The sequence below is a fragment of the Coenobita brevimanus genome, chromosome 50, assembly GCF_032717465.1.
Source record: "Coenobita brevimanus isolate Jiangsu-jjx chromosome 50, ASM3271746v2, whole genome shotgun sequence".
Taxonomy (NCBI): Eukaryota; Metazoa; Arthropoda; class Malacostraca; order Decapoda; family Coenobitidae; genus Coenobita; species Coenobita brevimanus.
In genome coordinates this window covers 54,085,350-54,110,976 of record NC_137003.1, presented here as the reverse complement: position 1 = coordinate 54,110,976, position 25,627 = coordinate 54,085,350, and the positions used below count along the sequence as shown (strand labels likewise).

Below are 25,627 nucleotides of genomic sequence, written 5' to 3'. Positions count from 1 at the left end.
GAGGGAGGGAGGGAGGGAGCAAGTAAGGAAGTTGGGGAGGAGGTGGAAGAGTGGGAAGGAAAAAAGGTGAGGAGGAGGAAAGAGGGTGAGGAACAGGAAGGAAATCTAGAGAAAGGAGGGAGGGGAGCGAGGATGAGGAAGGCTGGGGAGAAGATGGGGGTGATTAGAGTGGACAGGGAGGAGGGAAGAAGTGAGGGTGGGGAAGAGGAGGGAAGAAGTGAGGGTGGGGAAGAGGAGGGATGGGAGATGGGGAGGAGAGACGGGGGAGGAGGAGAGAGGGAGAGGTGGTGCTGGTGGGGAGGAAAGTGAAAAATGAAAATAATTGTGAGGAAATGGCTGAGAGAGAGAGAGCGAGAGAGAGAGAGAGAGAGAACAAGAGGAGGGTGGAAGAGGGGAAGAGGACAGAGAATGAGAGGAAATGGAGAAGAAACGGAGAGAAAGGAGGAGGGAGGAGAAAAGGAGAAGAGGCAAGGAGGGAAGAGGGGGAGAGGAGGGAGGAGGAGAGAGAGAAAAAGGGAGAAGGGAGAGCAGAAAATTAATACGGCTGTAATCAAGTTATGGGGGCGAGGGAAGACTCTCTCTCTCTCTCTCTCACACACACACACACACCACACACACACACACACACACACACACACACACACACACACACACACACACACACACACACACCATGAACTTCAGCTGGGAATGTCTTTACGTACATACCTGATGGAAAAGGAATACAACAATGCAAACAGGTATTTCTGTATATGTATGTATGTATGTGGTATGTATGTATGTGTGTATGTATATATGTGAGGTCCACCCAGGAACCATGAAACTGGCATCGTCAAATTAAATATCAAAATACATTATCAGCTAATTGTTTTTCTTAATAAAATTTTCCTGTTCTAAAATGCGAGTGGAAAAAAAAAAAAAAAAAAAAAAAAAAAAAGGTCTGTCTGGAGAAACGTAACAATGCGTCACCGGTCTGAAGGGGGTTAAGCTGAATAAAATCGTCCGGCAGGTGCAGGAATTAAGTACAAACGACGTCCTCAGGCTGAAAGGGTTAATATCGATCGGGAATATTCAATGGGTAGTATTAGGGAGAGATGCCAGCTTGGGTTGGTAGTTTGTGTGTGTGTGTGTGTGTGTGTGTGTGTGTGTGTGTGTGTGTGTGTGTGTGTGTGTGTGTGTGTGTGTGTGTGTGTGTGTGTCGCTCTTTATCTAATCAGTCAATCTATCCATATCTCTCTCTTCCTCGTTCAGATATCTCTCCTTCGGCAATATTTCTCACCGTCTCCCTCTCTTTCACCACCAGCACTACCATCATCCTCATCATCATAATACCCCTCCATCATCATCATCATCACCATCGCTATCATCATCATCATCATCATCATTATTCTCTCCTGGGTTAGGTACGATAGCGGGTCGTCTTCCTTTCTCCAATAGCCAATATTCCTCGATCAGCGTCTCTCTCTCTCTCTCTCTCTCTCTCTCTCTCTCTCTCTCTCTCTCTCATTTGCATACCAATCTTCCCCTTCAATCCTCCTCTAAACCAACCTTCCTTCCTTCCATCTCAAAATCCACTCAAAATTCGAAAAAAAAAAAAAAATACATATATCCTACGTAAACCGTATTTCAATTCACTCATACATATTCGAATTCATGTATTTTTTTCGATTTTATTTCCATGATATTTTTCAGTTAATTCTACGGTCATTTTTTTTTCCCCTTGCTCTCTAAACCCTCTCTCTCAGTCCCCCCCCCCCCAGCATGGGCGGGAAAAAAATGCAGGATGATTGATGATGATGATGATGATGATGATGATGATGATGATGATGATGATGATGATGATGATGATGATGATCTTATTTTACTCCACTACAGTTTCCAATGCATTACAATTTTTTTCTCGATTCCATATATTCTTTCCTAATAACTTTGAAAGAGAGAGGGAGAGCTGAAATTAATTGCACAAGGAGAAAAATTATTACACGACATCTTACTTACCCTCATTAACTTTATTTTATTTTATTTTTGTATTTTATTTTAATTTTATTTTTTATTTAAGTATTTTTTTTTGCATTTCGGGACATTTTGAGTTTTTCCTATTATTAAATTTCTGGTAAGATTGTCTTTCTGTATGTATGAATGTATGTACGTATTTATCACTGTCTATCTATCTATCTATCTGCATCTAGTATACATTCTATCTTCTATTTTTTTCTTTTGTCTCTCATACAAATGTTCTCTCTCTCTCTCTCTCTCTCTCTCTCTCTCTCTCCCCTAAGTCGTAATATATGTTGTTATGGTGCCATATTTAGGTTAGATCCTGAAATTCATGTATTCCCCCCCCCCTCTCTCTCTCTCTCTAACCTCAGAATAACCAACCCCCTACCCTACCCCTTCCACAATTACAACCCCTTCCATTAACAGTTGTGGCAGGTATACAATCTCCTTTATATTTATATCCACAACTAGACAACCTTCTCATGATCACTTCACTACGATAGCAAGCACACACACACAAAACAGATCCAAGTAGAGAAAGGGTAGTAAAGTTAAAGATTACATCCCTACCCACAATTACACAACTGCCATATATATGTGCTGGATCATTTCAACCCATTCACACCGAGGACTCTTATTTTTAATACCGCGAAACAATTCAGTCGGATTTTAATGAAGGCTATATCAAAAACCCAAAATTCGAACTATCTCTAATATATATAAAATATAAATAAATAGTCTCCACAACTGCAAAATTACACACCTCCACAATTACACAACTGCTGAGCGGGTGAAGCGACAGGTGTTTGCTGGTGCAGGCCTGTTCATCACCTGCTTATCCAGTCTAACAATCCTACATCTTGCCTGAATAATTACACCTCTTCAGTAATTTATGCCTTGGATTATTTTAGGACTTTGAATAATGTATGTGATGAATAATTTGAGGACTAGAATATGTATGTAAATAAATCCTGAGTTGGGCAATTAAAAAATAGAATCTATATACCGTGGAGAGGTTAATAAAGACACCCCTCCATACAGAAAACGTGCCCCCTTAGCTGCACAGTCCCTCTCCACACTTACACAACCGCTGCCAAGGTGACCCGTCAGGAGTGCTACCTGGTCATATTAGTTACGTGCTAAGTCAGGCCTATAATCTTCCCTGGATATTCGCACAGCTTCAATGAGGTCACGAATCATTACCGACCCATCTCTTCCATGACCTCACTTCCAGCCTCCTTCTCTAGTACCGTTGTCTGCTACTGGTACTCCTATGTATTTTATTTTAGGCTAACACTAGATCAAGTATTAAAGGGAATAAAAGTGTCCTGGGGTGGGGGGGGGATAAAACACACCAAGACAAGGTACAAACAATACAATGGACAATCTTTCTTACTCTTGTACACGAGAGGTATGTCAAAAAAAAAAAAAAAAAAAAAAAAAGAAGAAGAAGCTCTAGACTCAAAATTAACCCCTTCAAGGTCTTCGTTTTCTTCCCCTTATCCTCAGACGATTTTTTTCAGCTCAGGGGAGACCACTGTTATTTGAAAGGGAACAGACAGATCCTTAATACACAGACCTCTTTACTACTATGGATACTACGGAGTCCAATAAAGTAATGTGGGATTGGCCAGAATGAAAAAAAAAAATAAAAGGTTGCACATGACCACAACGTAGGGCACAGGTAAGTATAAACAAACTGTAAAATAAATAAATAAAGCTATTCTCTCCACTGCCTCAGCTGACTAATTTTTGGAGTATGTGTTTTTATTTTGCATTCGCTTTTTTGAACTTATTTTTGTGTTCCAATATTCGCGTGGCAATGGCTTTCTCTTTTCCCTCTGCTGTCTTGCGCTCTTCGATCTGCAGTTATTTTCAACTCTCTCTCTCTCTCTCTCTCTCTCTCTACCAGCATAACTTTCTACGTCACACACACACACACACACAGTAATCAATAACAATATGAACTCAACATGCATGAATACACATACTGTATACATGTATACATATATATATATATATATATATATACACACACACACACACGAGTATATATACACACACACACAAGCGCATAACGGCATGTACACATTTTAACATACATACGGACATCTGTGGTATTTGCTAATTAGCATACTTTAATCTACAACCCACTCGCTTATACACACTCACACACAATCTTACACATATGCACACAATAGTCAGACACACACGTGCATTCAGATTAATTTTTGGTCCCTTACATTTGTAACACACACATGCATACATATATAAATACGTACATGCAGACAATCATACATGCATACATACATACTCACATAAGAGTGATTCGTATATAAAGAACACAAAAGCCGGGAATGAGAGAAAGAGGAAGGCCAAGGAGGAGGAAGAAGGGCGATGTGAAGGAGTTTCGTATTGTGGAGGGTGAAAGGCGCATATGAAACACACACACACACACACACACACACACACACACAAACACACGCCAGCTACAGATCCCTATTCCTTACACAAATAAACCGACACATACAGTACATGCGCACATATAATCAAATACTTCCACTGACTCATCCATCTAAACATCTATACCTTCATACATAAATGCGCAATAATATACATCCCGGTGTGTGCATGAAAAATATACACACACGAAAATACACAAATACGTAATTACACAACGCAAATGTATTAACAGACTGTAGAGTATTTGTCATAACCAGGACAAAATAAATTATACAGCGCAATAAGAGTCAGTAATTCCAACATTCAAAAATTTGCTCTCATTATAATTTTCACGTCAGCCTAAATACAACACTGAAAAAAAATCTATCCGTTGCATACACTTCCTGTCTATCTATCTAATTCCAGACTCAATATGTAAGTTCATCCAGGTATCTATCTATCTATCTGTCTATTACCAGACTCCTAACTCCTACGTTCAGCCAAGTTTCTCTCTATTTATCTACTATCAGCGTCCGAATCCCAGCGTTCACCCCGGTGGCCTATTTTGTCCTTTACTCCTGCTACTTCCAGACGATTTCTTTCAGCCTGGGAGAGACGTGAGCTGGAGGGGTTGGATATAGTAACCATTAACCCCTCCAATCCTATGGTCATTTTTTTTTTCACCTGGTGGAAATTGGACACTCACGCAGGTAAAATATCGTGTCGAGGTTAATGAATCTCCTTGGTTACTTGTTAAAATTGATCCACCAAGCTGACTAACTGACCATCAACCAAAAAAAAAAAAAAAGTAGGGATCTTTGTCAAGTAGTAGTAGTAAGTTGCCCTCTCCTGCAGACACTCTCCTCTTTTATCGGAATAGGGAGGGAGTTAAGGGACATTTGTAGACCCAGGCAGCTCCACCGCCCAGTGATATCAGTGCCACCACATGAAGGCGTCCCTCTCCAGCTCCCAGGTTAGGGTAAAAACACTACAGGGGAGTTCTCATAAGCTGAATAAAACAGTGTATGGTTAGCACGAATTAAAACACACACACACACACACACACACACACACACACACACACACAATGGAATCAAGGGGTTAAGCCACTCCAAGCCCCCTCTCCTCATGCACAGGGTGATCCATACATAACGCTCCACATCCACTTGCTGGGCGATTTATTTTGTGTGTTGCGGGGGCGGCTGGTGTTATTTGTGTCTATCCTGCACCATTTATTTATTTCCTACTTCCCCCTGCCACACCCAAGCCCACACCAGCCAACTGAGCCGTCCTCGAAACACGTTCATCGCCAAATGAGGTTCTAGTGTAGCGCTATTTCCGGAAAACCCTGTATAATCGCAGACATAAATAACAATCCACTTTTTTGGCCGAACAATTATAAAACTCTAACAAAGAAATCTGGAAAATATGAAGATTGCAATAGGGGGTTCCTTAAATCATCGCTCACTACGTCTTTATTTATCGTTCTTGGGTGTATCCATATTTCTGTCAGCCATTTTACACAGCCATTATATCCTTTCTTTTCCATTTCGTTCTCGGTCTTCCACTGTCATTCCGATTTCTTTTTTTTATATATAATTTCAAAAAATGTGTTGCCAGAGAATGTCATTTCCAGCACAGCTAAAATTCTTTCTTACATTCAAAAACTTTTTATATCGTTCCAACAATTACCTTTTCCAGCTTTTCAATTCAATCTAAATTAATCACTTTTTTTTTACACACCTTTTTCAGATTTTTACTTTTTAATACAGGAAAATGTTCAATCTTATTCTGTTACACTTTCTATTGTCCAGATGAGTATTGACGCACATATATATATAACTGAACATGGGTGAATAGGTGAGTGAGTAAGTGAGAAAGTGAGAGAGTGACGCACTTTCTTTATTTCATCAATATTTTCTTCCACACCAAGCTTATATTTTCCTTCTGTGTTCCTCCACAAATATCAGACTAGGATTGTGGTATCAGATTTTCTTGGTTCCGCACACAAGCACACGCAAATCACGCGCACCCGCAAAACACATGCACCCAGCCCCCTCCTTCACTCGCACATAGAGCATTACTGAGTGAGGGAGTGTGTGTGTGTTTATGTGCGTGTGTGTGTGTGTTCGGTACAGGTGGTATGTGCAGCTGTTTCTGACACACTCACACACTTGTCTAACCTCGCACATGGATAGCTACACACACACACACACACACACACACACACACACAAAGCTTCATCACCAGTATTATTCATACTCTCTCTCTCTCTCTCTCTCTCTCTCTCTGCTACTGCCACTACTACAACCACTATCACCATCACAACTACAACTGGCACCACTACTGCCATCACCATCACCACAACTACAATATCAAGCTCATCATTCACACCACTGTTACTATCACCACCATCACTACTACAACTACCAACATCATCACAAACCCATCACTACCACAACCACCAAAATTTTTACCTTCACCAGTAATACCACAACTACTAACATTATCACCACCATCACCACTACCACAACGACCATCATCATCATCCTAATATTACATCACAACCACAACTACCACCATCGTCAACGCATAAGCTTACGTACCATAAAAACTACCACAACTACCACCATTCTCTCAAACCGGTTACCAGTATCTTAACTACCACCATTACCACCATTTTCAAAGACACACATTAAGACCACCACCACTACCACCACAGCTACCACAACTACAACAATTATCATCTCCAAGGCAATTTCATCTCAAAGTCATTAACAGGAACACACACACACACACACACACACACACACACACACACACACACACACACACACACACACACACACACACACACACGAGTTTGCACATACCTTACTACGCACACTGTTTCCAACACACTTAGATATACACACTCACATAACTACACTCAGTCACATCTTCCATATCTACCTATCTATCTATCTAACTATACGGTATAATACATACATACATACATATCTATGTATCTATCTATCTATATGTATGTATGTATGTATGTATTATATATTTATAATTATATACCTACACACATTATATAGGTTGTGTTCCAGAATGCCACATTATAATGCACACAACTTCTCTCACGTAATCAGTCATTCATATTTTTGCTGTCTCTATCTGACATACTGATGGTTGCTCCTCCCCCCACCTCTCTCTCTCTCTCTCTCTCTCTCTCTCTCTCGCTTTTACACACACACACACACACACACACACACACACACACACACACACACACACACACACACACATACACACACACTTTTCTTAAATCTACAATCTGCTTACTAATCCGTGACTGTCTCGACCTTACCTCTCTCTCTCTCTTTCTCTCTCTCTCTCTCCGTCAAAGAGACACCGTCAGACAGCATTATGCACGTAATCCTGCTTTGCAATTACTGCGCTTAATGACACGATCTTGTGTGTGTGTGTGTGTGTGTGTGTGTGTGTGTGTGTGTGTGTGTGTGTGTGTGTGTGTGTGTGTGTGTGTGTGTGTGTGTGTGTGTGTGTGTGTGTGTGTGTGTGTGTGTGTGTGTGTGTGTGTGTGTGCGCGCGTGTGTGTGTGTGAGAGAGAGAGAGAGAGAGAAATCACACACTAAATATTAAAACTCTCATAAATAAAGGGGAATATCTCTCTCTCCCCCTCCCATCTATCTACCTACCTATCTATCTATCTGGCAAAGTACAACTGGGGAAGTAGAGATATAAAGTTGAATTATTTAGTGGATATGCTGGTATTTGTCTGTCTATATGTATTCGGTATGAGCAGAGAAAGTACGAAATTATGCATGTATATAAAACAGCATACAAAAGATATTCTGTTTTTCCTTAGTACAACTGGTCCACTCACACACCCACAATACTGATTCCTAGAAGTCTGATATTCAATGTGCCTTTGCTATGAGAGTGCAATGAGTCTCCTTGGTTACTATCCAAATCGGCCCTCCAATCAAACTTCACCTGGCCATCATCTGAGATAAAGGGGGTTAGAGAACTTTGCCATGCTGGAACACTCATGGTCTATCCAGCACCTTCTTTGCGTGTTCTCATGTCAGTCGAGGGCAAAGTCAAGTCCTGCTTCTGGGTCACTGTATATCGCGCGACCAACGCTGCACCGCCGACCCAAGCTAGGTCAGTACATGGCGTGCCCCGGGACTTGACGCTCTAACTTAGGTGAGTCTAGGAATAATTTGAGAGAGAGGCAAAAACTATCAACGTAGGCCCAGCTTTCAACAGTTACAAAATTACAGTTATTGATAACCTTAAGGGCAAAAATGGTCACCTTCATAATTAATCCATTAGGTCATAAGAGTCTGTAGCTCCATAATGACTGAGAACCTGAACCTGTGTTAGTTGAATTTGCAAGTCCACTGCTGAACATGTACTATACGTGCTGAACATACGCCTCCCCAGCCTTTTCCATGAATGCCTTGACTGAGCCAATCTCTGCCTGGTTTTCCCTGCAAACTAATCTATTTCATCTCTCCACCTCCTTTCTGGCCTTTTTCGGTGTGTGTGTGTGTGTGTGTGTGTGTGTGTGTGTGTGTGTGTGTGTGTGTGTGTGTGTGTGTGTGTGTGTGTGTGTGTGTGTGTGTGTGTGTGTGTGTGTGTGTGTGTGTGTATAATGCCAACAATGGAAGAAGACCACTAACACAACACGAAATCTACGAAGGGCCGTAAAATTACACACTATGAGGCAAAAGTCCAAAACCTGGACAATTAATTAAATATTAATGGCCAGTGACCACACCAGCCAGCAGCAATTAGTGTGGTGGGGCTAAGGGTGAGGGTGGGGGTTAATGGGGACCTTTGTGTTGGGGGGGTGAGGCAGGAGTGTTGCTTTAACAGTGCCGTCACACATCTCGACATGCCAGGGAGAGGGAAAGGAGGGGAGAAGAGAAGAGGAAGAACAGAGGGAAGAGGAGGAACAGAAGGAAGAGGAGGAACAGAAGGAAGAGGAGGAACAGAGGGAGGAGGAGGAACAGAGGGAAGAGGAGGAACAAAAGGAAGAGGAGGAACAGAGGGAAGAAAGAGGAAAGAAGAGAGACAAAGGGTAAAGTGAAGGAGGAGGAGGAAAGGGGAGGTGATGGAAGAAGAAGAGGGAGTGAGAACTGAGGGGGAAAGATGGGATGACAAGTAGAAGGGAGGAAGAGGAAGGAACAGAGAGAGAGCAAAGAGGAGGAGGAGGAGGAGGAGAGGGTTGGGAATTATAACCTACGGAGTACAGGTGGGTGAAGTGGGGGAGAAGGAAGGGAGGATAATGGGGAAGAGAATGGGTGAGAAATGGCGATGGGAATGATGATGATGGGGGAAGAGAATGGGTAAAATGGAGATGACTGCAAAGTAGGCGAGGGAGCGATGGTGTGGGGAGGAAGGGGAGGTGGAAGGGAAGGGGAGGTGGAAGGGAAGGGGAGAGAGAGAGAGAGAGAGAGAGAGAATGGTTATTACTAGTATTATTACTGCTGGGGCCAATATCGTTCTTGCTATTACTCTTACTATCATCATTACTTCAGAGACGGATAATAAGGGCTACATAACAGGGTCAAGAGGCCTAAATTGGTCCTTATCAGTGGTATTACTTAATCATGTAATAAGATTAAGTAATGTGTGCGTGAATGAAGTACACACACACACACACAAAGAATTTTCTTGGAATATGGCATACAGGTGTTTTCTTGCTCTTCATAGCACTCTCTCTCTCTCTCTCTCTCTCTCTCTCTCTATCACCTGCCGTTCAGATGCTGGCGAGGGCAGGTGTGTGAGGCAGGGGGATAGGGGAAGAGGGGAGATGATGAGGAAAGATGGGGGAGGGAAGGGATGGAGAGGAGAGGAAAGGGAAAGGTAGAAGGGGAGAGGGAAGACGAGGAAGTGAAGGAAAAATCAATGTTTGCATATGAGAAACTAAAAGACAGACAGACAGACAGACAGATACAGATGGAGACAAAGAGACAGATGGATAGATAAACAAATAGACAAACAAAGACACACAGACAGATAGATAAACACACACATAATTCGATATAACTAGATAGATGGACTGCTGGATGTATACAGTATCAGTTATAGACACATATATACAATTTGACAGACAGGCAGATAGACAGACTGACAGACAGATAGATAGAAAGATGAATCAATAAACAAGTAGATAAACAAATACAGAGATAAAAAGATAAAATGATGTACACAGATAAATGGATACACGATACACCAGTGAATCAAACAAACGAGGATGAAAATAAAGGAATAAAGAGGGTAAGGAAATCTGAATCAACACAGGGATGAGGAATAATGAGAAGTGATTTATAGTAAGGATGACAGATGGGGTGGAGGGAAAATGTGGGACAGAGAAAAGGGAGAAAAAGAGTTACACTAAGTTTTTTTTCGACTGCAACCAAAAAAAAAAAAATAAAAAGTTTCAAGTGTAGGACAGGAAAGTTATAAAAGAGCAAAAGCAAAAAAATAAAAAAATAAAGAGAAGAAGCCAGTTTCAGATACACTGGACAATTAGGAAAAAAAATCCGATGTAGAAGAGAAAAACTATAAAAAAAAAAAAAAGAAAGAAAGAAAGGAAGTCTGTTTCGAATGTACCTCGTAGTTTTAACCCCGTCAAAAATAAATAAATAAATAAATAAATAAAAAATCGTGAGCAGTGCCAACAAGTATTGCGCAGTAGAGGAACAATAAAAAAAAACACAAGAGTGGCAAAAAAGATTAAGTCAGAGAGATAGAGAGAGATTCCCTGTCGAGAGAGAGAAAATCCCACTCAAAGCCAACACGTTCCAGCCAACCACTTCACGCCTACGACGTACCTTTATTCTTGCTAACTCCAGACGATTTTAACCCAGAATGGATTTTATTACTACAGGGGGGATTACAGGGGATTTATTTAGCCCCTCCAATTTATTACTACAGAGGGGGATTACAGGGGATTTATTAACCCCTCCAATTTGTTAAGTCTCTCCCAGGCTGAATGAAATCGTCTTGGGGGGGAGCAAAGAATGAAAGGAAAAAATATATATACTCGTTGTGCAGGGGTTTACTGAGAGGGAAACTTGTGATGGAAAGTTTGAGTGGTTTCCTTCCAGGCACAGGACGGGCCGTAGCACTTTCTCCTTAGTGATTTGTTTTCTTATCGGCATAGCAATTATTATTATTGTTATTATTATTATTGTCATCATCATCTTCACCATCATCACAGTCATCCTCACAATCATGATCATCAACATTATCATTACAATCATCATCATCATTACAATCATCATTATTATCACAATCATCATCATTACAATCATCACCATCATCATCATGAATATCATTACAATCATCATCATCATCATTATAATTACAATCATCATCATCATCATCATCATCATCACGATTTGGTTTATCCACCGAAGGATGGAGTGAGGCTTCAATAACACACAGGGCGATATCAATGTAAAACAAAATAAATCGCTACGGAAGAGGTGTTACGAAATATTCAAAGCCAATTCCGACGCGACTCATGGACCGGAGAGGCTGGTAAGAGTCGACCTAAATAAAAATAAATCTCATATGACGCTATGAAGTTGCATGAGGCAGAAGAAATACATAAAAGATGAGGAAAGGTACGAAAAAGAAAGTGTAGGTGAGAAAAAGTGAGTGAGAAAGTGAGAGTGAGAAAAGTGAGAGAACGTGAGTGAGAGAAAGTGGGAAAAAGTGAGAGAAAGTGAGCGTGAGAGTGAGAGAAAGTGAGAAAAAGTGAGAGAGTGTGAGAGAAAGTGAGAAAAAGTGAAAGTGAGTGAGAAAGTGAGAAATATTGAGTGAGAAAGTGAGTGAGAAAGTGAGTGAGAAAGTGAGAGAAAGTGAAAGTGAGAAAAAGTGAGTGAGAAAGTGAGAGTACGTGGGCCAGTGAGAGAGAAAAGGAAAATAGTGAAAATGTACGGAAACGAGAAAAAGTAAGAGAAAATGAGAGAAAAGGGGAGATGAGAAAAAGTAAGAAAGTGGGAGAAAGTGAAACAAACAAAGAAAACGGGTCAGTGAGAGAAAGTGAGATACAGTTAACTACGAAAAAAAAAAAAAAAGAAAGTGAGAAACGTTAGAGAAAGTGAGAGAGAGGCGAGACAAAGTGAGAAATGTTAGAGAAAGTGAGATAAAGAAGAGAGAGAGAGAACTACGAACGAGTCAAAGTGAGAATAAGAAAGAGTAAGAAACTAAGATAAACTAAGATAAATGTAAGACAGTGAGAGAATGTGCAAAAAGGTAAAAAAAATTGAGATAAAAGTGAGAGAGAAGTGAGAGAAAGTGAGAAAAAAGCGGGAGAAAACACACAGCTGGGTAAACGTATGAGTGTGGCGGGGGGGCGGAGGGGGGGCGTGGCGGGGGGGAGGGGCGATGTGTGTATGAATAGGAATCAAACCCACACAAAGGCCTGGGCGAGTGGCGGGCTTCCCCCATTGACGCTCATGGGGGACTGAATGGGTGTATGGGGCTGTGGAAGGGTGAATGGGTGGGGTGATGGGGTGAATGGGTGGGGTGAAAGGATGGGGTGATGGGGTGAATGGGTGGGGTGATGGGGTGAATGGGTGGGGTGATGGGGTGAAGGGGTGGGGTGATGGGGTGAATGGATGGGGTGATGGGGTGAATGGGTGGGGTGATAGGGTGGATGAGTAGGGTGATAGGGTGGATGGGAGGTGTGATGGGGTGAATGGGTGGGGTGATGGGGTGGATGGGTGGGGTGATGGGGTGGATGGGTGGGGTGATGACTGGGGTGAATGGGTGTATGATGGTGAATGGGTGTATGATGGTGAATGGGTTTATGGATGCATGGGGAGAATGGGTAAATGATGGTGAATGGGGTGAATGGGTGTATGATAGTGCATGGATATAAGGAAGAAAATGGTGAATGGGTGTATAGATGAATGGGGTGAATGGATGTATGATGGTAAATGGGTGTCTGAATGCATGGGATGAAGAGTGTAAGCATGAAGGGATGTGCGAATGAATGGACGCATAGCTTAATGGGTGTATGATGGTTAATGGATGTATGAATGAATGGGTGTATAGCTGAATGGGTGTATGATGGTTAATGGATGGATTCTCGTGAGGCTGACCAGATGAATGAATGAATAGTGTGAATGAATAATTTGAGGTATGAATGAATGGCTGGGGAGAATAATGAGTGTATGGCTTAGTGATGTATTGATGTGTGGACGAATATCTGAATAGGTGTATGTATTAGAAGCAGTAGTAGTGCAATAATCATCATCATCAAAATAACAAATGACACAATAACATCTTCCTAGTAAGGCCTCTCCCTCAGCATACCTTCCAGTTCATCACCTTGCAATTCGACACCTGGATGGCACTCACGATGATTACGTCTTAGTGCCATCCCCTCTTTACCCCCCCACCAAAGCCAAATAATCCCCCCTTTCCCCCCCTCGCTCCACCCCCGTCCCTCCTCATCGACGTAGCGCCTGGAATGAAGTGAGTGGAGATGAGGGTGAAATGAGAATCGGATGCGAGGCACTGAGTTCATGGAGGCTATACCACACGACAGTACAGTAATTAAGGTAAGAGGGAATGAGGGCTGAATATTCCAACCCCCACCTCTAATCACCCCCTCCTCCTCCTACCTTGAACGACCCCCACTACCCCCACAATAATCCTTTTCCACACACACACACACACACACACACACACACACACACACACACACACACACACTACCACCCTCCCTTCTATTAAACCTGATCCTAAAATTAAGCATACCAGCCCAGGAATTTCTCTCTCTCTCTCACTCTCTCTCTCTCTCTCTCTCTCTCTCTCTCTGTTTTCTCCTATCTGTGTCCGACTTTGGGTACAGATTTAACAGTCCGTTCCCCGAAGTTTACTGTCCTCCTACGAACCACGCATCTTCACTTGTCACCACTTTCGCACGAATACCCACCGTCCATATTGAATACATGCTAATGAAGAATGACAGAGGCGTCTTTATGATATGTCGGTGGGTGCTGTGGAAGATCAGTTAGGTATGTTTTAACGAAATACAATTAAAGTGTTCCCCGTCCTTACGTGTGTGTGTGTGTGTGTGTGTGTGTGTGTGTGTGTGTGTGTGTGTGTGTGTGTGTGTGTGTGTGTGTGTGTGTGTGTGTGTGTGTGTGTGTGTGTGTGTGTGTGTGTGTGTGTGTGTGTGTGTGTGTGTGTGTGTGTGTGTGTGTGTGTGTGCGCATCGAGTATGTATTTGTAAATGTATATATGTATGTGTATATGTATGTGCTTATGTATGTATGTATGTAGTAAATAATCTTAACGAATCTGGGGTTCCGAATTAATGAAGCAAGTTACAGCCATTCCATACCGTCTGAAAACATCTGGATAGTTAGGCAGGACCTCATACGCGTCTCACACAGGTTCCATGCGGTGTACAGTACAGCTACAGTAAATACACAACCATCTTCCCAGTCCCGTCTGAAGAAAATTGACACCTGGCGAAATACAATGAAAACCCCATCTCTGCAAATGCGTGTTTCAAATGCTTCGATTTTTCCGCTACCTATTCGTCAAACTTTGGAAAGATATAAAATTTTTGTCTCTCTGTCTGTACAAGAAATTTTAATCCCACCTGTATGTATTTATGTATGCACAGGTATGATCACTGTTTTTTTTTTCACTGCCTGGAAATTGTGTGAAAGTCGAGCGAGATATTGCTAAATCAAGCTGCAATATTCAGGCGAGATGCAATGTATTCCCGCTTCACTGATTCCCAGTCATCCGTCCTCCCTTCCCCTCGCCCCTCTCCCCCACTCTTCCCTCCCCCTTCCCTCTCCCCTCTTCCTCTACGTATTCCTCCACCCTTCTCTCATTGCCACTCCAACCATGCTCGTCTCAGCAAAAACAAATAAAAATAAAAACAAATGCAAGAAAGGAAGCCATCCCTCCCTTTTCCACACCTCTCCTATTTTCTTCCCCTTCCACATTTTTTCCCTTTTTTTCCCTTTACCTTTTCCCCATCTCTCACCCCACTTCCCCCTCCTTTTCCTTACCACCTCGCCTCTCACCCCATTTATCCCCTACTTTTCTCCTCCCCTCCCCTTCTCCTTTTTCCCCCCTCTCAATCCTCTCCCTCCTCCCATCTAGCCTCACTCCATTCCCCTTCTCCTTTCCCCCCCTCTCAATCCTCTCCCTCCTCCCTCCCTCCATGACCTCCACTTCGATTTTTGTGCCGATCAAACTGGTGGACAAAGTTTTATTTCTCCTTGTCCCCGTTCACCTAGAAGTGCATAAAGGAACGAACAGATATTTTAGTGTCAAATTTCATGTTAATTCAGTAAAAATTGCTTATCTGCTGTAATGATCCTTGTGTCAGTGGGCATAATCCTTCCTTACTCCCCTCACCTCACCTCTTTGCTCATCCTTCCTTCCCTTCTCCCCATCCTCATGCCCTACTTCCCTCATCTCTTCCCCGATCACTTCATCCTTCATTTCCCTACTTCCTTCGCCTCCTACTTTTTCATCCCATCCTCTCCCCTCCCCCATCCCCTTCTTTTCCCCCAATCCCCTCCCCGTCTACCCCCTCGTCGCTCTATTTCCCCCACTCCCTTTCCCTGTTCCCCCTCCCCTCGCTCTCCTTATCCTCACTCCTCTCCCCTTTTCTCTTTCCCCCTCCTCCCTTCCCCTCTCTCCTCCTCCCTTTTCTTCGTCCCACTTCCTCTTCTTTTTCTCCTCCCTTCCCTCCCTAAGCGCCCCCTTCCTTTATCCTCCTCCCTTTCTCCTTCAACCTCCCCTTCAATCAAAAAATAAATATATAAAAAAGAATGAAAACACACCCACCTCTCTTCCCTCCCCTCCCATTTCCCCTTCTCCCCTCTTTTCCCCTTATTCCCTCCCATCCTTCTCCTCCCTTCCCCTTCCTCCCTCTCATCTCTCCTCTCGCCCCCACCCTCTCGTGTTGCCCAGTCCCCTCTCTTCCTTCTTTCCTCCTCCCCCGCTTTTCCCCTCCTCTCCTTCTCCCTCACTTTTTCCCTTCTCTGCTCCTTCCACACTTTTCCCCTCTTCCATCCCCTTGCCTTTCCTTCCCTCCTCTCCCCTGTCCACCCCCACTTTCCCCTTCCCTTTCCTTCCGTCCTGTCCCCCCTCCAGCCCCACTTTCCCCTCCCCTTCCCCTCTCCCTTCCCGTCTGAACAACCACTGGCATCTTGACCTTTAAATGTCATGAGTTAAACAGAGCCGCAGCCATGACCCCCCCCCCCTCTCTCTCTCTCTCTCTCTCTCTCTCTCTCTCTCTCTCTCTCTCTCTCTCTCTCTCTCTCTCTCTCACACACACACACACACACACACACACACACACACACACACGACTGACGATCCTTCCGGTAAGAGAAACAGTGTGATACAGAGATCCGTCGGGTACATGAACTTAAGCCCTTTACAAAAAGATACACATACACACAAGCAAGGAGAGTGTGTTGCAGAATGTGGGCAGGATACAGGGAAATACAAAAATATGAGATAGAGAAATACGCAACAGGGGAAGACAATATTACAGAGAGTCAGTCGGGTACAGAGAGATTCAGAAATACACAGACAGGAAGAGACAGTGCTACAGACAGTGTGTCACCCAGGTACAGAGGGATACAAAAATATACAGCCAGGGAACGAGAATGTTGTGGAGGGTCAATCGGGTACAGTGAGATACAAAAACAATTAGACAAGGAAAGACAGTGTTACAGAGGGAGTGTCAATCCGGTACAAGATTCTGGGGCCATTACAGGTGCTGAGACACAGAAAAGTACAAAGAATTACAGCGAAAGTGTTACCTGGATACAAAGTGTCTTGTCTCGTTACTGACAGGTACAAAAATATAATCGTTTAGGATTTTTTTTTAGACGAAAACGTCTTGGTAAAATACTGAATAACTGGTAAACAACGAATAATAATAATAATAATAATTATAATAACGGTAATAATAATAATAATAATAATAATAATAATAATAATAATAATAATAATAATAATAATAGCTACCACGACAACGACGACGACGACAAGAACAACAACAACAACAACAACAACAATAATAATAATAATAATAACAACTAATGACCTACCCCATCACCAACTACCTCCCCCATTACCCCATTAACAAGTCACCCCATTGGCCCAAGGACGCAAGGAACCCCATTATTTTTCACACCCACTGATTTCGAATACGCCCACTGCCTCACACTAATGGGGATGGGGGAGAGAGAGGAGAAGGGGAGGGGGAGAGGAGAGAGAGAGAGAGAGAGAGAGAGAGAGAGAGAGAGAGAGAGAGAGAGAGAGAGAGAGAGAGAGAGAGAGAGAGGAGAAGGGGAGGGGGAGAGAGGAGAAGGGGAGGGGGAGAGAGAGAGAAGGGGATGGGGAGAAAGGAGAAGGAGAATGGAGAAGGGAAGGGGGAAATGGGAGAAGGGGAGGGGGAGAGAGGAGAAGGGAAGGGGGAGAAGGAGAATGGAGAAGGGGAGGGGGAGAGAGGAGAAGGGGAGGGGGAGAAGGAGAAGGAGAATGGAGAAGGGAAGGGGGAGAGAGGAGAATGGAGAAGGGGAGGGGGAGAGAGGAGAATGGAGAAGGGGAGGGGGAGAGAGGAGAATGGAGAAGGGGAGGGGGAGAGAGGAGAATGGAGAAAGGGATGGGGAGAGGAGGGAAGGGGAGGGGAAGAGAGGAGAAAGGGAGGGGGACACTGATGGTAGGGGTGGAGCAAAGTAAAAAATGAACTGCAATAATAATAATAATAATAACAATAATAACAATAATAATAATAATTTAGAAGTTTTATAGGCAGACAATTATATTCCCAAACTTTAACGAATACATACGAGAAAATTCGAAACCATCTGAAAAACACATTCATACAGATGGGGTTTTTCACTGCATTTCACCAGCTGTCATTTTTCTTCAGGTGGAACTGGGAAGGTGTTTTCTTTTCCTGTACGTAATATTAGTTTTCTCTTTATTTATGTTACGTAATGGAGTTGGGAGCAGGGCAGTCAAATGGCGGGGGACAGGACGACGTGGAGGCGATTTGTTTGTGGCCACCCCGTATGGGATTAAGGCGTCTGGCAATAGACAGATAGATACATAGACTTAACGGAAAAACCAGGCACTATTAAGACCACACCATGAGCTCCTTACAAAATCTACACCATGAAATATAGTGTTGGATGGTGTATTTATTTTGCATCACCGCCTCCCATTAACACCCATTCAGGAACCCATTAAAAAGCTCATACAGATTTGAGTCACCCCCATTAACATACCCATTAAGAAAATCAAGCCATTAGGACCGCCAAACCGCCTCCCATTAGCACACCCATACAACCAGGAACCCATTATACAGTCACACCATTAGAACTCCATACCCATCCCCATTAACACCCCCCCATTAAATAGCTTATACCATGACAACTCCCAGGACGTGTTTCATTTTTTTTTTTGGTACGATTTTTTTTAATCTTTTTTTTTTTCCAATTTTCAAAGACTCCTCGTAATAATAATTTTAATGAAGTCTATATTGAAATTCTTCCAGCAAAAAAAATATCAAAAAAACTGACAAAAATACCTAAGTTCAATTAAAAAAAAAAGTCTGGTGAGTGAAATAAGGGGGGTTGTGGGGGGGGCTCTTAACCCCTTTCCATCGGCGACTTATTTTTTTCGCTACTTTTATTCCTGCCACGACAGACGATTTTTCTCCCCTAAGCAAAGATCTGCTAGAGAGAGGGAGAGAGAGAAAATATATATATATATATATATATATATCTATATATATATATATATATATAGATATATATAAACTGGGAGGGTCATACAATAACCTCATTCCTCGTCCCCCCTCCCCACCTTCCCCATTCTTCCCCACTCCCCACCTTCCCCATTCTTCCCCACTCCCCACCTTCCCCACTCCCCACCTTCCCCATTCTTCCCCACTCCCCACCTACTCCATTCTTCCTCCTCCCTACCTCCCCCCATTCTTCCCCCTCCCCACCTTCCCCATTCTTCCCCACTCCCCACAACCCCCATTCTCCCCCTCCCCACCTTCCCCATTCTTCCTCCTCCCTACCTCCCCCCATTCTTCCCACTCCCCACCTTCCGCATTCTACCCCCTCCCCCATTCTTCCCCCTCCCCATTAAATCACCTGGCCAGAGATACATAGCAACGGAGGCTCCCCATTAGCAAGTAAATACCAAAACAAATGGAGGGATGGGGTTACCTCCTCTCTCTCTCTCTCTCTCTCTCTCTCTCTCATTTTCTGTTAATTGCCGGGTTTAATTTTTTTTTCTGTCTTGTTATTTTGCCTTGTTGCTCTGTTTCTCTGCTCAGTGTTATCTTAAATCTTTTCTTTTTTTTCCTCTCTCTCTCTCTCTCTCTCTCGGGCCACAGGCTTTCACGCTGAATATTTTTTTAGTTTTACTGTCCGCAATAGTATTTTTTTTTCTCTCTACCGGGACTCGTTACATCCCCCAACCCCCCACTCCATCCCCCCTCAAAAAAAATCTTCAATACCACGGTGAAAATTGTCACGAAAAAAAAAAATAATATCAAAAGAAACCGCCGCAGTGCACAGAAAACGAGGATGTTCGAGGGGGTAACACAACAAAACCTAACTGAACATGTCTACTGTATATTCACATTATATCTTATTACGTTTTACTTAAATAATGTCTTCCACTCTCGGCATGCGCACGGATCAGACAGTACGATCCCTGAAGCCTTGCAGTCCAGTACGTGCCGCAAATCTTGACAATATCGCTGGTAAAATACTTAATCGATACCAATGTGAAATTACGAAGGAACAGCAGCTAATAATGGCACAGTTGTATCAACACACAACAGAAAACGAGTATATCTATTAGGGGTGACTCCCCTAATAAAATCACACTCCACCTTACCTTGGCGCACATCCCTTAACGTCACAACTGTTCTACCATTAACCGCTTTCAAAATGGAAATACTCGTAAAACAAAATGAAATATATAATGGCAAAAAATGTATGTAAGAAAAAAAAAAAAAAAGTCAACAGAAAAAGGGAACATTTTGATGGGTAACTCCTCTAAGGAAATCAGCTTCCACCTTACCTTGGCGTTGGATGGGAAGATGGAGCTCCACCTGTTGTTCTGCTTGGATGCCCTGCCGGAGGAGGTGGAGGCGGCCTTGAGCGACCCGTCGGAGGAGGAGGGGGCACCGTTGGGCCTCTCCTCCAGCACAGTGCCCCCCAGTAGACTCCCCACCAGGCCCCCGGAACCCCCGCCCGAAGGAGAGCAGTCCTCCGTGGATGCCGCCCCCCACGGGAACCTCGCTTGCCTTTGCGCGCTCTGACGGGGAAAATTTTGAAGGGTGAAATGTACAGTACGCCTGACACAGAAAATGGGATGTCTTGTGAGATTATTGAAAAACCTGGTTTATTTATTTATTTTGCTATTTATTTTTGTATACAATTGAGGTTGGGGAAATGGGTGAGACTTGGAGAGCGCCACTATTACTGCTACTACTACTACTACTCTTACTATTACCCTTCTTCGACTGTGTAACGCTCTCTCTCTCTCTCTCGCTCTCATCCATCTACCTATCTATCTATCTACTTATCTATCTATCTGGTACACTGCAGGATTAATTGGATAATAGTTGATAATAGTTGAGAAGTTTGGGGGTCCTGGTTATCTCTCTCTCTCTCTCTCTCTCTCTCTCTCTCTCTGTTTCTATAATTCTATCTGTTCTTGGCTTTTCTGTCTGTCTCTCTAAATATTTATACAGTATCTCCATATACCATTCGTGTCACATATCTATCGCGCAACCTATCTATCAGCCTATCTACAGTACAACTCCCTCTAATTATTGTATCTACTTCTTACCTATCCATTCGTATGTATATGTGCCCGTCTATCTATCAATCTACCAATCTGTCTACCTATCTACCTACCCACTTACTTACCTACCTACCTATCTATCTATCTGTCTGTCTATCTATCTATCTATCCGTCTGTAAGTCTATCTAGATCTCCAATTCATCTCTGATTTTTTATTCACATCAATCTTGGCTCTGACACACACACACACACACACACACACACACACACACACACACACACACACACACACACACACACACACACACACACACACACACACACACACACACACATCCAAAGGTCCAACTAAAACGCACATGCATTTTTGACGTCCACATTCACGCACATACATAAGTGATCTCCCAAAAAGCATACATGAATTATTACGCACACACAGACATACACAGACGCGAGGAATGAAATCAGATTATACTGTTTTCTATAGAGTTTGTGTAGTATGCATATAAGAAGGAATTTTGATTTTCCTTTTTCAATGGGACAAAATTTCTATATATACATTTATCTATCCAGTATGTATCTATCTATCGTTCAATCAGTCAGTTTATCTATCGTCTATTCATCTATCTATTTATGTATCTATCTGTTTCTGTTTATCACCTATCAGCCAATTAAGCTGGCAATCAATCTATCTATCTATCTACCACCCTCTCTATCTATCTATCCAACACACACACAGATAGATGGATGGATAGACGGAATAACATAGACAGATATACAGGCAGATAGATAGACGGATTGGTAGATAGACAAAGATGGAGACGGATGGATGGAGAAGAATAGACAGACAGACAGATAGATATATTGAGAGAGAGAGAGAGAGAGAGAGAGAGAGAGAGAGAGAGAGAGAGAGAGAGAGAGAGAGAGAGAATACATTCCACCCATCCTGTCACACATCCTCATTCATTTTCCCCATAAAAATATCAATAAATTCCCCACAACCCATGAGCATTGACATAAATTCCATCCTTCTCTCTTAATGCCAAATAAATTCTGGCGATTTGCATATCCAAGAGGAGGTATAAACAGATAACCACACATTTTCATAGTCTATTGCTTTATTTTTTCAGTTTTAGGCATTCATCTTTTTTCATTCTTTTTTTATATATTTATTTGTGTTTTCGTGTTTTTTTTGGGTACACGTATATATTGTTTGTTTCTTTTTTTTTTATAGTCGTTTATCTTTAATTTGTTTTTCATACAGTCTTACCCCATTCTCTCTCTCTCTCTCTCTCTCTCTCTCTTATTCCCTCCTTGCCACTTCCAGCCTCCACCCCCCCTCCCTCTCACCATCCCTCCCCCTCCATTCTCTCCGTCCCTCCGCCTTTTATCCATCTTTCTTTCCTCCCCTCCTCCACCTTTTCACTCCTTTCATTCACGCCTTTTCTCCTCTCTTGTCTCTCTCCCTCCCTTGCTCTCACCTTTCGAAGCCCCCACCCCTCTCTCTCTCTCTTTCTCTTTCTCTCTCTCTCTCTCTCTCGCTCTCCATTTAATCCTACTATTCTCTCATCCTTCACCGTGCTCCCTGTCTTCCCTCCATTCTTGCTTCTCCTTCCCTCCTCTTCCCTTTTCCTTCCCCTTCCTTTCCTTTCTCCCTACCTTCCCTCCTCTCTCGTTCCCTCCCTTCCCCTTCCTCCCTCCCTCTCCCCTCCTCTCACAGTCATTCCTCTTTCCTACCCTTCCTTTCCTCCCTCTTTTCTTCCTCCCTCTCGTTCCTTACACACCTTTCCCTTCTCCCCCTCCTCTTTCCTACCCTCCCCCTCCCCCCCCCTTCTGTTTATTGGTGAGTGAAGTCAAAGGAGGTGAGGTATATTGAAGTCTCCTGGGTGACGTCAAAAGCCCTCTAACCTTACATTAAAAAGCCACCAAAAATCCAAAAATGAAAAAACTAAAAAAAAGGAAAATTTGAAAAAGGTGGTAAAAAAAAAAAAAAAAGGAAAACTATAGAAAGATCCAAAAATGAAAAAAAAAATATAGAGGAAAATCTGAAAAAGTTGGTGAAAAAAAAGAAAACTGAAAAATGAAAGTGCAGCGAAGAAAATATACCAAAAAAAAAAAAAAAGGACAAAGAAAATTTATATGCGAAAAAATGAAAAATACAGGGAGTGAAAAAGGTGAAAAAAATATGAAAAGAAGAATAAAAAACGGAAGAAAGAAACTATTGCAGAAAATGAAAAAATAAGCAAAAAAACAATAAAAGCAAATATAAAAAAAGGGAACAAGTAAACACAGACTGGCATGAAAACCATGAAAAAAAAATCTTTAAAAAAAAATTACAAATGAAAGGGACAAAGGGGAAAAAAAGATGAAGGAGCGAGAAAGAGAAACTGAAAAGCCGACAGAGAGAGAGAGAGAGAGAGAGAGAGAGAAACCAAAATAACACACCAGGTAAAACCGTCTGATAGTAGCAAGAATAAAAGACACCATCGGCGGGAAGAGGTTAAATAACTTCCAATAAAGAGACTAAATAAACACAGCGTGCCCTCTCTCTCTCTCTCTCTCTCTCTTACTTGAGTGACATCATAATATGTACAATAATGAACTCAAAATGTACACAATGTTGGCTAATGAACAGGCGCAGACCCATGTGATTGTTCTCTCTCTCTCTCTCTCTCTCTCTCTCTCTCTCTCTCTCTCTCTCTTCTGATCCTAGCTTTTACTTTATGTATTTTTGTATTTCCAGTTCTTGTATTCGTACATCCACCCTACCTGCCCTGTCCTACCCTACCCTACCTAACCTTTCCTTACCCTACCCAACCCTACCCTACCCTACCTTACCTTACCTAACCTTACCCAACTCAACCCTACCCTACCCTACCTAGCCTTACCCAAACATACCCCATCCTACCTAACTTTGCCCTGTCCTACCCCACTACCCTATCCTACCCTGCCCTATCCAACCCTACCCTACCTAGCCTTACCCCAAACATACCCCATCCTACCTAACTTTGCCCTGTCCTACCCCACTACCCTATCCTACCTTGCCCTGCCCTGCCCTGCCCTGCCCTACCCAGCCCTGCCCTGCCCTACCCCACCACCCTATCCTACCCTGCCCTGCCCTGCCCTGCCCTGCCCTACTCACCGTGGACACCTTTCTGTGGGGGTGGGTGCCGGGAGTGCCAGCCGACCTCGACCTCACGGGACTACGGCTCTCGTCACGGTCTGTAAACAACAACAAAAACACGTTATATAAACACCGCCATAACAGGTAAACACCGGAATAAACATCACCTAAACAACAACAACACGGAAGGTAAACACATCAGCGACAGACATACACTCAGATAAACATTACAATACAAAAACAATACAAAATACAATACAAAAACAACAGTAAGTAAACATCAATAACAAAAACACATGAAAACAATATATAAACAAGAACAATAACAATAAATCACATAAAAAAAATATCGCCACAGGTAAAAAAAAAAAATGATAAATGATGTACCTAAAACACACACACACACACACACACGCAACAAAAGCAGGTAAATAATAAACACCTGTGCACTCAAAATTACATGAAATTCATTTCGTTAGTCGTACGAAAAACAACTGTCATTATTATCCTGGCACTCTCTCTCTCTCCCCCTCTCTCTCTCTCCATTCACACCTTCTCGTTTCTTCCTCCCATTATCCCTCACATCTGTTACTTCCCTCGTCTTGCCCATCATCATCATCATCATCAAGCCGTTCCTTCATCATCGTCAAATTACATTCAAAATTTCTTTATTGTTTGCTTCAGTTATTAAATTCTGAGATGAATTTTCGTCTCTTTGCTTCTCATCTCGTCTGGTCTCGTCTCTCCTCTGTTTTCTCTTTGTCTCATTTTTTTCGTGTTGTTTTTATCTCGTCTTTTATTGTTTCCTCTTCCTGTCTCTTGTTTTTCTTTCGATTTATCTTGTCGTCTCTTCTTTCCTGTTTTCTCTTCCCTTTCCTTCTTCAAGCTTCCATTGTTTTCATGTTTTTCTCTTCTCATCTCTTTTTTTCTCTTGTTTCTCTTCTCCTATCTTTTCCTCTCTTCTTCCTTCTTGCTACTCCTGCCTTCTCGTCTTTTAAATATTCTTCTCTTCTTCCTTTTTTCTTTCCATCTTCCCCTCTCTTTTTTCTCTTCCTTCCTTCTTTCCATTATCCTCTCTTTTTTTTCCCTTCTCTTTTTCTCTCCTCTCCTCTGCCCCTCTCTTCTCTTAATCATTTTCCTCTTTCTATCTCAATTCCTTTCTTCTCTTCTCTTCTCTTTTGTTCCTCTTCCTTCGTATTT

The 25,627-nt window shown here is 42.6% G+C and overlaps 1 protein-coding gene across 1 annotated transcript in view; it reads right to left on the bottom strand.

Annotated features, from left to right (window-relative positions):
* The window catches only part of LOC145399798 (uncharacterized), a 662,740-nt gene that overhangs the window by 60,019 nt on the left and 577,094 nt on the right, over positions 1 to 25,627 (bottom strand). The window contains exons 11-12 of the mRNA XM_080272347.1: positions 24,432 to 24,525; positions 20,575 to 20,800 (exon numbers count right to left, since the gene is read on the bottom strand). Of these exons, the coding sequence (XP_080128473.1) occupies positions 20,575 to 20,800; positions 24,432 to 24,525 (320 nt within the window). The remainder of the gene's footprint in view (positions 1 to 20,574; positions 20,801 to 24,431; positions 24,526 to 25,627) is intronic.